Source organism: Rhincodon typus, chromosome 29 (genome assembly GCF_021869965.1).
Source record: "Rhincodon typus isolate 14 chromosome 29, sRhiTyp1.1, whole genome shotgun sequence".
In the NCBI taxonomy this organism is placed as follows: Eukaryota; Metazoa; Chordata; class Chondrichthyes; order Orectolobiformes; family Rhincodontidae; genus Rhincodon; species Rhincodon typus.
The window spans coordinates 21,693,062-21,705,619 of record NC_063360.1 but is presented as its reverse complement, the minus strand read 5'-3'; the positions used below and the strand labels follow the sequence as shown (position 1 = coordinate 21,705,619).

At 39.9% G+C, this 12,558-nt stretch overlaps 1 protein-coding gene across 2 annotated transcripts in view; it reads right to left on the bottom strand.

Moving 5' to 3' along the window:
- Positions 1-11,694, bottom strand: part of LOC125486521 — a 16,932-nt gene extending 5,238 nt beyond the window's left edge. The window contains exons 1-3 of one of the 2 annotated variants that reach the window (XM_048614339.1): positions 11,516-11,694; positions 6,792-7,148; positions 385-705 (exon numbers count right to left, since the gene is read on the bottom strand). In XM_048614339.1, the coding sequence (XP_048470296.1) occupies positions 385-705; positions 6,792-7,148; positions 11,516-11,600 (763 nt within the window). In that variant the 5' untranslated portion in view covers positions 11,601-11,694. The remainder of the gene's footprint in view (positions 1-384; positions 706-6,791; positions 7,149-11,515) is intronic. The other variant, XM_048614340.1, reaches the window with a different exon arrangement.
- Between the last annotated feature and the right edge of the window lie 864 nt (positions 11,695-12,558).

The window sequence follows — 12,558 nt, the reverse complement described above, 5'->3', positions numbered from 1 at the left end:
AATGGTTAGATTTCAGGCACTGAAATCAAATTCCAACTGGTCTGCTGAATGAGCTGTCACTCTGAGTTGACTGTTCAATGCTATTCGTGGTTCCCTTCCTGCAGCTGATACTATTGTATTTTCTTCATGTAATAAGATTTACTTCTCCATCATTCAAAACTATATTATAAAAAACTGCTTTATACTATAAAAATCAAAACTCAAAAGAATGCAACATGTTTCGACATTCTAATTCAATGTCAGAGAGAAGAGATTGATGGTTTAACATTATGCTTTTCAAATACAAAAATTACAATTAAAAGCAGAGGTACTTGAGTGACTAGTGGCAATGTTGCATTACTATATAGAGCTTTTTAAAGTCCTCTTAAAATGAACACAACTCACCGTAAATTTGCACATTTATTGAACCGCTTGCAATGATCTGTGATGAGAGGTATGTAGCAGCACAGCAGTAGTAATCTCCAGCATCTCCATTTTGAAGGTTGGACAGAATCAGTGTAAAATCATGTCTATCTGTTGCCATTGATTCATTGCAGAATCTGCCGCTGTTTATTGGTATCGGCTGGCTACAATTTTCATTATCCTTTGTCCAAAATACTTTCAGTGTTTTATGCAAATTCTCGCCAAATTTCATGGTACACCGAAGCTTTAGGAAGCCTCCTTTTTGTCCTCTCATTTTGGAATTGGGAATAATCATCTTGAATTCTTAGGATTAAAACATAAAACTATTTGTGATCATGAGATTTAATAAGATGCGTTTTTGTGTCTGACTGTATGAGATTTACGAAAGCAGAGAAGTCTTATCACACGGATGGAAGCCATCCAATCTGTTGTGTCTGCACCAGCTCTTCAAATAAGTACCATTACCTGGTGCCAATGTCCTGCTGTTTCTTCATATGCTTGTATATTCTTTTTGTTCAAATAATCATCCAATGCCTTCTTAAATGCTATAGTTGAACCTGCTCACACCACACTTCCAGGCAGCGCGTTCATAGCCTAACCATTAACTGAGTGTAAAAACAGTTTTCTCATATCAATTTTTCTTCTTTTGCAAGTCATTTTAAATGTATGTCCTTTTGTTCTTGTTCAAGCGGGGATAGTTTCTCCCTAACTACTCGAGCCTGCCCACTCGTGATTTTGAAAAATTCTATCGGATCTACTCTTAGCCTTCTTCTCTCCAAAGAGTCCCAATGTCATCTTCATCTATCCTCATAACCAAAATTCCTTATCCCTGGAACCATTCTTGTAATTCGCTTCTGCACCCTGTCCAATGCGTTCACATCCTTCCTATAATGTGGCACCTTGAACCATACACAATACTCCAGCTGAGGTCTAACCAGCATCTTATGCAAGTTTGACATCACCTCCTCGTTCTTATAGTCTGTGCCTGTATTAATAAAGGAGAGGATACTATATGGCTTACTTACTGCTCTTTCCACCTGTCCTGCCACTTTCAATGATCTCTGCACCCCCCTTTAGAATTGTAGCCCTATTTAGTATTGCCTTTCAATATTCTTCCTACCAAATTGCATCACCTCACTCTTCTCTGCATTGAAATCCATCTGCCAACTATCTGTCCACTCTACCAACTTGTTTGTGTCCTTTTAGAATTCTATGCTGTCCTCCTTACAGTTTAAAAATCTTCCAAGTTTCATGTGATCTGCAAACTTTGAAACTGCCTCTGGCACACTAGATCTAGATCATTTATATATATCAGGAAAGGCAAGGGCCCCAATAACAACTATTGGGGAATTCCACTCTGAATCTTCCTCCAACCCCAAAAATATCAATTGTCCATTATTACATTGTACTTCATACATAGGAACTGTCTCAGAGTAGATCATAGATCATAGAATTCCCACAGTGTGGAAACAGGCCCGTTGGCCCAACAAGTCCACACCGACCCTCAGAGCATCCCACCCAGACTCATCCCCCTATAACCCACCTCATCTACACAGCCCTGAACACTATGGGCAATTTAGCATGGCCAATCCACCTAGGCTGCACATCTTTGGACTGTGGGAGGAAACCAGAGGAAACCCATGCAGACATGGGGAGAATGTGCAAACTCCACACAGACAGTCATCTGCGGCTGGAATCAAACCCTGGTCCCTGGTGCTGTGAGGCAGCAGTGCTAACCACTGAGCCACCATCCCAAAGGGAGAAAGAGGTAAGATATATGATGGCTGGCAATGAAGCTCTGGGAAAGAGAATGGTTCCAGGAGGTGAAGGAGGGCAGCAAGGTGGAGAGTTCTGGGAAGCAGTTCCATAACACATGGAGTGTATGGTTGGAGGAATGGCTACAAATGCTGGGAATTAGGAGCTTAGGGTATATGCAGCAATGTTGAACTAGAGAGTATCACTGGTGTATGGTGGGACAAAGCTATGAAATATTTGAAAATGAGAATGTTGATCTCTTAATTGTGCTCAGGCACAAGAAGGCAGTGCAGATTCGTGAGGCTGATGGTGATCAGAGTGCTGGAAATCTGGTATGTTACAGCACATGGTGTAGAAAACTCGCAAGAAGATTGGATCAACAAACTTCAAGGTGTTAGATGCATTGTATAAGGTCTCAATTGTGTTGGGAAGATGTACAGAAGAAAGATGGTATTGTTTCAGAGGTGCTTGTGGTTATGCATCGGATAAGGCTAACATCATCTCAAACATGAGCAGGATACGAGGATCAGCCTTCTAACAAGGCTCAGGCCAAAAACTGAACAATCGCTTTTCACTGTGGATTTCCATTCCTTTACAGTTCCACCTTCCTGAGAATGGTCTGCTCCTTTCTTGGATGGAAGTCCACTTAGTCCTCACCCATCAGAGTCCTCGACCACACTGAACTTATATTTTCATTATTGCTCCAAATAACATGTCGCCGTGCAAATCCATATTTCTCCAAGCGATGCCCAGCTATTTCTGGGATTTATCAATCAGTCTTTGTTCCAACCCCATTCCAGATGACTTATGAAACTCAGCCGATCGAATCCCACAACTCTCTATCCTTGTATTTTCTGTCACTGACACATCTTTTCTGACAATACCAGCTTCCGTGCCAGTGTGTCCAATGTGTTTTCTTTATTCCTCCAGTGAGGATTCTCTGCCAAGCTGATTGATTGGACCCTCAATTTTGTCTGTTTAATGCTTTTTCTGCATTCACTCTTTTCCCACAACTATGACAAGTCTGTACTTTCTACCAGCCTGCACACTTAACAGATCAACCTCCAACAGTTTTGCTCCATACAGCATGATGTCATACCTTTTTAACATCTGAGGGACCACAATATCCTGGTCTACCTTTTACACATTCCCAACATTCCCACACCTCTTTTCAATGAATCTTCTCACAGGAGATGCAAAACTTGCCTTTTCACCTCCTTTCTTCTCACTGTTCAAGACACCAAACATTAAGTGACTTAATTGTAATTCTTTTGGCATGGTGTACTGTAATATACTGCTTAGGTCTGCTAATGATGCTGTATCCTCCGTTGTTGGGAGAACAAGCAAAGATTGCATTTTGCTGAACTCTTCTGTCCAGGTCAATCATGAGCCAAAGTTTCCGACAGTCAATTTTATTTTTCCATTGCACTCCAAGTCTGACACCTCGGTTCTTGGCCTCCTACACTTCACCGAAGCTCAACAGAAACACGAAAATGTACCTCATCAGATACATTACTATCTTCCCGAGTAAAATACTGTGATCAACAATTTAAAATCATAGCAACTTCTCACATTTTTTTTTCACATACTAACTATAAATAATGATTTGCTATTTTCATTTATACCTCTTCAAGGTTTTCGTCTTTATTTAGCCCACTACCATCATTTTTTTGCTCTGTAGCTGTATACCATTTGTCATGTTATATTATAATAATAAAACAAAGAACTGTGGATCCAGGAAATCTAAAATGAAAACAGAAATTGCTGGTGAAACTCAGCAGGTCTGGCAGCATCTGTGGGAAGAAAGCAGAATTAACATTGAGTCCAGAGTCCAGTTCTGATGAAAAGTGACCAGACTTGAAACATTAACTGTACTTTCGTTCCACAGATACTGCCAGACCTGCTGAGTTTTGCCAGCAATTTCTGTTTTTGTGTCACTTTATGTCTCCTGCCTTGAACCTTTATCATAGACCATCCCTTCTGTTCCTCCCCTGCTTTTAATGTTTCTGAAGTGCTTACAGACTGTTCCATCCCCAAGTTTTCCAGTTTTGAAGAAGGATAGAAAGTTAACTCTGTTCTCTCTTTACAGATTGGCCTCCTCATTTCTGTTTGACTTCAGATTTCTGTTTTCTGATTAAGTGTGACTCATCAATAACTTAACTAATCATGCTATAGGTTTGGAAATTCAACAGTGCTACAACTATCCCATCCATTTCACAGATGCATCCTGTCAACTGAATGCCATTTATAAATTAAGCTACAGGAGATTAAGCCACATAGATGGCTGCAGCCTGCTATCAGGTAAATGAAGCAATACAAGCTCCTCTGTTGCAGAAAAGCTCTCAATCACATACAGCTCTGTTGTGATGGTTACATAGCTAAAGCATGCAGGAGGTACAGAGTCATAGAGATATACAGCACGGAAACAAAGCCTTTGGTCCAACTCGTCCATGCTGACCAGATATCCCAGATAAATCTAGTCCCATTTGCCAGCATTTGGCCCATGTGCCTCTAAACATTTCCTATTCATATACCCATCCAGATGCCTTTTAAATGTAATTGCACCAGCCTCTACCACTTCCTCTGGAAGCTCATTCCATATACGCATCACCCTCTGCGTGAAAAAGGTTGCCGCTTATGTCCCTTTTAAATCTTTCCCCTCCACCTTAAACCTATGCTCTCTAGTTTTGGACACCCTTGTCTATTTGCCCTATCCATGCCCCTCATGATTTTATAAACGTCCATAAGATTACCCCTCAGCTTCTGATGCTCCAGAGAAAAAAGCCCCAGCCTATTAAACCTTTCCACTTAGCTCAAACCCTTCAACCTTTCTTTCTGAACCTTTTTTCCTGAATCCTTCCAAGTTTCACAACATCCTTTCTATAGCAAGGAGACTAGAAATGCATGCAGTATTCCAAAAGTGGCCTAACCAATGTCCTGTACAGCCGCAACATTACCTCCCAACTCCCATACTCAATGCACTGACCAATAGAGGCAAGCATACCAACCACCTCCTTCACTATCCTTTTTACCTGCAACTCCACTTTCAACCTGCACTCCAAGGTCTCTTTGTTTAGCCACACTCCCAGGACCTTACCATTAAGTGTACAAGTCTGCCCTGATTTGCCTTTCCAAAATGCAACACCTCACATTTATCTAAATTAAACTCCATCTACCACTCCTTGGCCAATTGGCCCATCTGGTCAAGATTCCGTTGTACTCTGAGGTAACTTTCATTGCTGTCCACTACACCTCCAATTTTGGTGTCATCTGCAAACTTACAAATCGTACCTCCTGTGTTCACATCCAAATCATTTATATAAATGACGAAAAGCAATGGGCCCAGCACCGATCCTTGCGGCACACTGCTGGTCACAGGTATCCAGTCTGAAAAGCAGCCCGTGACCATCACCCTCTGTCTTCTTCCTTTGAGACAGTTCTGTAGCCAAATGGCACCCTGTAGTCCACGTGATCGAGCCGTGCTAATCAGCCTTGTCAAATGCCTTACTGAAGTCCATATAGACTGATAGGTGTAGGGAATGGTGAATGACTAGGGAAATTGAGGTTTTGGTCAAGAAGAAGAAGGAAGCATGTGTCAGGTATAGACAACAGAGAAAGTGAATCCTTTGAAGATTATAAAGGCAGTAGGAGTATACTTAAGAGGAAAATCAGGAGGGAAAAATGGGGACACGAGATAGCTTTGGCAAATAGGGTTAAGGAGAAACCAAAGGGATTTTATAAATACATTAAGGACAAAAGGGTAACTAGGGAGAGAATACGGGCCCTTAAAGATCAGCAAGGCCGGCTAGGTGTGGAGTCGCAGGAGATGGTGGGAGATAGTAAATGAGTATTTTGCACCAGTGTTTACTGTGAAGAAGGATGTGGAAGATATAGAACGTGGGGAAATAAATAGTGATATCTTGAAAAATGTCCATATTACAGAGGAGGTGGTGCTGGAAGCATAAAAATGAATAAATCCTCAAGACCTGATCAGGTGTACCCTAGAATTCTGTGGGAAGCTAAAGAAGCGATTGCTGGGCCCCTTGCTGAGACATTTGTATCATCAATAGCCACAGGTGAGGTGCCAGAAGATGGGAGGTTGGCTAATGAGGTGACACTATTTAAGAAAGGTGGTAAGGAAAAGTCAGGGAACTATAGGTCACTGAGCCTGACATCAGTGGTGGACAAGGTGTTGGAGGGAATCCTGAGGGACAGGATTTACATGTATTTAGAAAGGCAAGAACTGATTAGGGATAGTCAACATGGCTTTGTGTATGGGAAATCATGTCTCATGAACTTGATTGCATTTTTTGAAGAAGTAACAAAGGGGACTGATTAGGGCAGAGCGGTGAACATGATCTATATGGACTTCAGCAAGGTGTTCAACAAGGTTCCTCATGGTAGACTGGTTAGCAAGGTTAGATGACTATTCCTGGCAGTTTCAGATATGACTGACTAGAATGCATTTAAGATTGCATGGTATCATATATCCTTGGTTGAAAGATGCAACAACAACCAAAGTTTGAATGGATTTGTTCAGAGAATTGAGCCTTGGACATGTCTTGAAATTTCAAAACATTACACATTACACACGTGAAAAAAAAAACTTAAAATTATTCTTTATTCATACTTACGTTTCACCAAAACTGTTACCATGTGGCCCATCACAGTGGCTGGACTGTAAGTAGGGAGTCGGCCCTGACACTGATAGACTCCACGGTGGTTCATGTGAGCAGGGGAGATCTGAAGGACAGAAGTCATTGTACCTGGTCCAAAATGAGAGTAGGATGTGGTCCGATTGACAAAATCCTTCAGCTGAGGTAACAATGTGCAACCTGTTGATGTCTGCTTACACCAATTTAATTCTGGTGGGGAGGAGCTATTCCTACAGTAATTTGTGGTGCATGAGAGAGAAAATTCAGCACCTTCCACAGCATAGATTGTGGATTTTGAATAAGCGAGTTCTAGTTCACACTTCTTTTGACTGTGTCCTGAAATTGAGGAGGGAAAAAGGAATGATTATTTGATGCTTTGTGAAATAATAAATTGAAGAAAATTAGTGTCATTCATTTTCAGTGGTTGTATGGATAATGAGTTCTTTGATGAAATAATGAAACAAATTAATAAAGGAATGCAGTGCACATGACTTTTACAAGATGAGTAGAATAAAGCATGCAACTGAGTAAAATAAATACATATGGTACTGAAGCGAATGAAGCAGACAGATCTCCAGTATATGGCTGAAGGATAGAAAAGAAAGTCGTGGTCACTTGATATTTTGAAGACTCTTAGAATGTAATATTGATTGCGACAAAAATGATCAAGCTATATTGAATTGGAGTATAGTATGAAATTTTTGTTAGAGCATAATTTTATTTGCTCTTTGCAATGTGTAAGTTTCCTACAGATCAAGCTATTGTTAACTTCAAAGTCCCATGAGCTAATTGTACAGGAACATGATGTGGAGATGCCAGCGTTGGACTGGGGTGGACAGAGTTAGAAGTCACACGATACCAGGTTATAGTCCAACAGGTTTATTTGAAATCACAAGCTTTTGGAGCTGGTGTTGTGTGACTTCTGACTTTGTACAGAAACAGGCAAACATGGTATAGAAAGAGAAGTAAGGTAGGGCAACAGGGGACTGCTTGTAACTGGACAATTGTGTGTTTTGGGCTTTTGCTAGCACAGAGACATTTTTCAGGTGAAAAATACAATCATAGGCATGAAGAAGCCAGCTGCTTTCATCACACGACCTCTTAAATCAGACCAGGTAATATTCTTTTTATGGTTTTTGTTAATTACTGCTTATGTACTTGGATGTTACAAACTTTGCTTATCTACTATGACTGAAGCCAGTGATTTCAATTTTAACCAACTGGATGGTAAAAGGGGCTTAAAAACCATTTGTTTAAAATAAATGAAGTATTGTAAACAGTGGTGCCCTCCTACTACACTCCATCCAATACAGCTTGATCACTTTCGTTACTAACAATAGTACATTCTAACAGTCTTCAAAATATTGGATGATCACAATTTTGTTTGCTATCCCTCAGCCTAGTTTCTATCCTTGCGTTAACAACACAAATACAAAACTTACCATGGACTGGAAATCTATCCTTTTTACTTGGTTCACTGCAGTACGATATGTATGCATTTTACTCAGTTGCATGCTTTATTTTACTCATCTTGAAAAGCCATGTACACTGCATCCCTTTATCAATTTTCTCCATTATTTTCTCAAAGAGCTCATTATCCAGACAACCATTCTGGATTTGAGAAATTGAGTACGATAAAATATTTTCAAACAGCAAAAAAAGTGTTTAACTATAAAATAATTTCAGAAAGACAAATGGGTTGGTAGGTTGTTTAGACAGATCTCTAAAGAAAATGGGCATGCTATATATGTAGGGAAAATGAAAAAGGCAACATACACTCATTCATAAAACTTTAAAATGAGAAGCAAAAATATACAGAGGACAAATTGCTAATGCTCTCAAAAAGGAAATGAGGATGTTACTTTTATAGAAATGGGGATAAAAAGCAAAAACAAATAAGTAATGCAAAAAGTATGCAGGACTTGGGTTAGACAACATTTACATTGCCATATTACTGGAAGAATTGCTTAAGACTGATACCAGTGATGAGATTCGGTTATTAAGAGGATGAGAGCAATTTGGGTTCTTTGCAAAGAATGGAAAGTGTTTGCAAAGATATGCTGGGGATAGAAGTTAGTTGTGATTTTGATGGTTAGCACCAAAGGAGGTGCTTGGTAACATTTTTAGAAGATTTCATAAAATAGAATGTCCTTTAGTTTAAATGGTGAGAGGGATTTTTTAAAAACAAAATGTGATAACCCTGCCAATCCCTAATTACCCATTTAAGAGAGAGAGAGAGAGAAGTTTCATATATGCCAGAGATGGTAATTACTTTCCTGAAAGGACATTAGTGAACCAGATGTATCTCTACATAGTCACCATTACATTAGTTTTTAATTTGGATTTATTGAATTCAAATTTCACCCTCTGCCAATGTGGGATTTGAACGTAGGTCCCCAGGACATTAACCTGGGGCTCCAGGTAACTTGTCTTGTGACATTACTACTATGCCACTACCTCCCTACAATAAGAAAGTGAATACATTGTTGTAATAGATTCTAATACACAGAATTATCTTCAATTCATGACCACCAGAAAAAAAGGTGGCAACTGGAGGCAAAAAGAAGTTAGTGTTAACTAATACTAACCCTGGGTCGCCTCTGATGGGGCATACCCTGAGCTGACCTTGCCAGAATTCACATTAAGTTGGGTGTTGGAACTCGGTTGAATTTCAGCCTGGATTCTCTCCTTTCTTGGCCTGATTTCCTTCTCTCTAACCCCTCTTCCCCACACTCTTTTTTCCCTCTCTCGCTATATCTGAGCCCCTTTCTCTTATTCCTCTCACTGTCTATCTTAGTCTGCCCCTTTTAACTTTAAGAAAATAATGCATGGGACTCTGCACTTCAAAGCTTTCCACTAACACCATTATTCCACTAGCAAACATTTCACGTTGAAATTAAAATGGCTATGTTTTTTTCCCAGAGAGATTCAAATCCAATTTGGTAAAAGGCAAGAGATAGTAGGAACTGCAGATGCTGGAGAATCTGAGATAACAAGGTGTAGAGCTGGATGAACACAGCAGGCCAAGCAGCATCAGAGGAGCAGGAAGGCTGATGTTTCGGGCCTAGACCCTTCTTCAGAAAATGGCTTTGCAGTGGGGTTAAAATTGTTTCAGAGATAGGGTCTAGGCCCGAAACGTCAGCTTTCCTGCTCCTCTGATGCTGCTTGGCCTGCTGTGTTCATCCAGCTCTACACCTTGTTATCTTGGTAAAAGGCAATTTCTTTTTAGAAAATTGAATGAAAGAATAATCAGCGGGAGGGTCAGCCTATTACTCCCTCTCCCCCCAAACTCTTATTATCTTATCCTAGTGATGTGACTCTCATCTCCTCTCTCTTCTTCTCAGCCACAGTCTCCTTGAAAACCTCCTAATCCCAGAGCTGGCCCATAGACTCCTGGCCTTGGGCTATTCACTGTTCTTCCAAATACAGACTACCGCTCTCCCATGTTTGTTGCTGATAGTCTCACCAGTAAGGCCTGCAGCAGCACACATAGGAGAGAAGGAGCGTCTGATGGAAGGAGCAGCTCCTTGCAAAGTCTTCTTCTTCTACTTAACTGTACTTGCAACTGTGGCTTCAAATAAAACAAAAAAATGCACTTTTCATCATTAATTCCTGGTCTATCACATAGATCCTATGTAAGATTGTTTAATTATTAATTATGGGAGCCCTCTGAATGAACTGTAAATTTGGTCTAGCAGTAAAACAGATGTTGGGTCATACAAAGTGCTCTAGCGAGCCATTTGTGCCATAGATTGGGCACCCCAATAAGATCTTACAAAGGTAAAGTCATCAAAATCTTACCAAGCCATAGAGCTGGTCTCTCATTAGAGACAGAGAGGTGACTGGCGGTGGTTTTAACCTGAGTGTCACCGCCACTGAGGAAAGGGAGAGATTGAGAGGAGAACACTTTATGGTAACCTCAGCCTGTGCGGGAATTTCACTCACATTGCTGGCATCACTTAGATCGCAAACTGGCTGTCCAGCCAACCGAGCTAACCAACCCCCTAAAGATGATTTCATGACGGCACAGAGAATGGTTGGACTAATTGCTCATTTCTTAGAGAAAACCGACATGAGTACAATTGGCCAAATGGCATCCTTCTGTGTTACTGTATAATTTTACACTTTTAGATACTTTAGTGGAAGATAAATTTCAATTGCATTTTTAATGAAGTAAATTTATTTGTTATATACTCTCAGACAAGTCTTTAATCTTAATTTAGGAGTGGAGAAACATGGACTAAATCGGCGCAATCTTTTCCATAAACCAAGAAAACACAAAATGATTGCATACTCTATTAGTTTTCATTTATAATTCAAATATAACTGTACGCAACTGTTTGAGTGTTACAAAACAGGGGCTTTCCTATGTATTAACAAAGATTATTTGAATACCGAACAGAAAGGTTAAAGTTACAATGTGGAGTTTTAGCAAGTAGTGGGAGGAATGGTTGAAAGAACTCCTTCCACATAGAAATGTTTACAATTCTATTCAGAGATAGTAGGAACTGCTAATGCTGGAGTCTGAGATGACAAGGTATAGAGCTGGATGAACACAACAGGCCAGGCAGCATCAGAGGAGCAGGAAAGCCGACGTTTCGGGTCTGGACCCTTCTACTGTTTTGATAACAAGCTACTTACAAAAGAACATCTTTTGTAAGGCTTGGAGTTATTGAATTACTGAATTTTATGAACATGCCTACCTTGTACAGCAGACATCCACCAAGTAATTATCAAGAATAACCTGCTGAGAGGCATCATTACACGCTTAGACTGTTGACGGTCCATCCTGACTGTTTTCAAAGTGCTGCTTTCAATGCAAATTTTGCTTCAAAGAAACGTTGTATCCACTGAAACAATGCACACAGCACTGTGCTCTTTCTTGTTGCCTGAACCAGAAGGTGGCATGAAGGACAATATTTTGCTGCAAGCAGGAAGTGGCTTTTTCAAAAAAGACCCACCAATAAAACAATGTAATTTATCATCAGTTGCTGACAATGAGAATATGACCTTTCCACATCCCCAGTTTTCCATTTAAATTTTAACAACTTAACATCCTCAGAAAGAGGTAATTTTTCTAAATCTTTTTGATCATCTTACTTACAAAATTCTTCTCCTATTCATCTGGAACCAAAGTAAGCTATTTAAAATATTTACCAGGGTTGCATTTATTGAAACCATGCTTAGATATTGTGCTTTAATAGCATAGCTGTGAAATTACTAATTAAGGATTGCACATATAAAGCACCTCTCAAGTCCCAAAATACTTCACAATTAAAGAAGTAGTTTAGAAGCATGTTTGCTGTTGCAATACAAAGTCCCCTCTGGGCTCATTCTCTAAATCCCTCAATTGAGGAGGAATTAGGTGAGGTCTGTGGCCATAAATTTAAATTTTCTTTTGCTATAAAAGATGCACTCATGAACTTTTTAATGATTGACAATGGAGAAGCCATCTGTGCAGCAGGATGACTCGTACTGATACAGAATAAACTAAGGACCAGGAAATCAAAGATTTATATCACCAGATCTGAGTCTGAAACATGTCGTGCTGAATTCTCTGTGTTTTTTACATTAGTGCAGTGTATTCATTAACACTGTACACAGATAGCAGCGAGACAAGGATAGGCACAACTTTTTTTTGCATTAAATGGACAGTAAAGGAATAACACACGCTTTATTATCCAGGACCCAACTCACAAAAGCTAAATTGTAGAATTTGTCAATACTGCACTGTATTTTCTTAAAA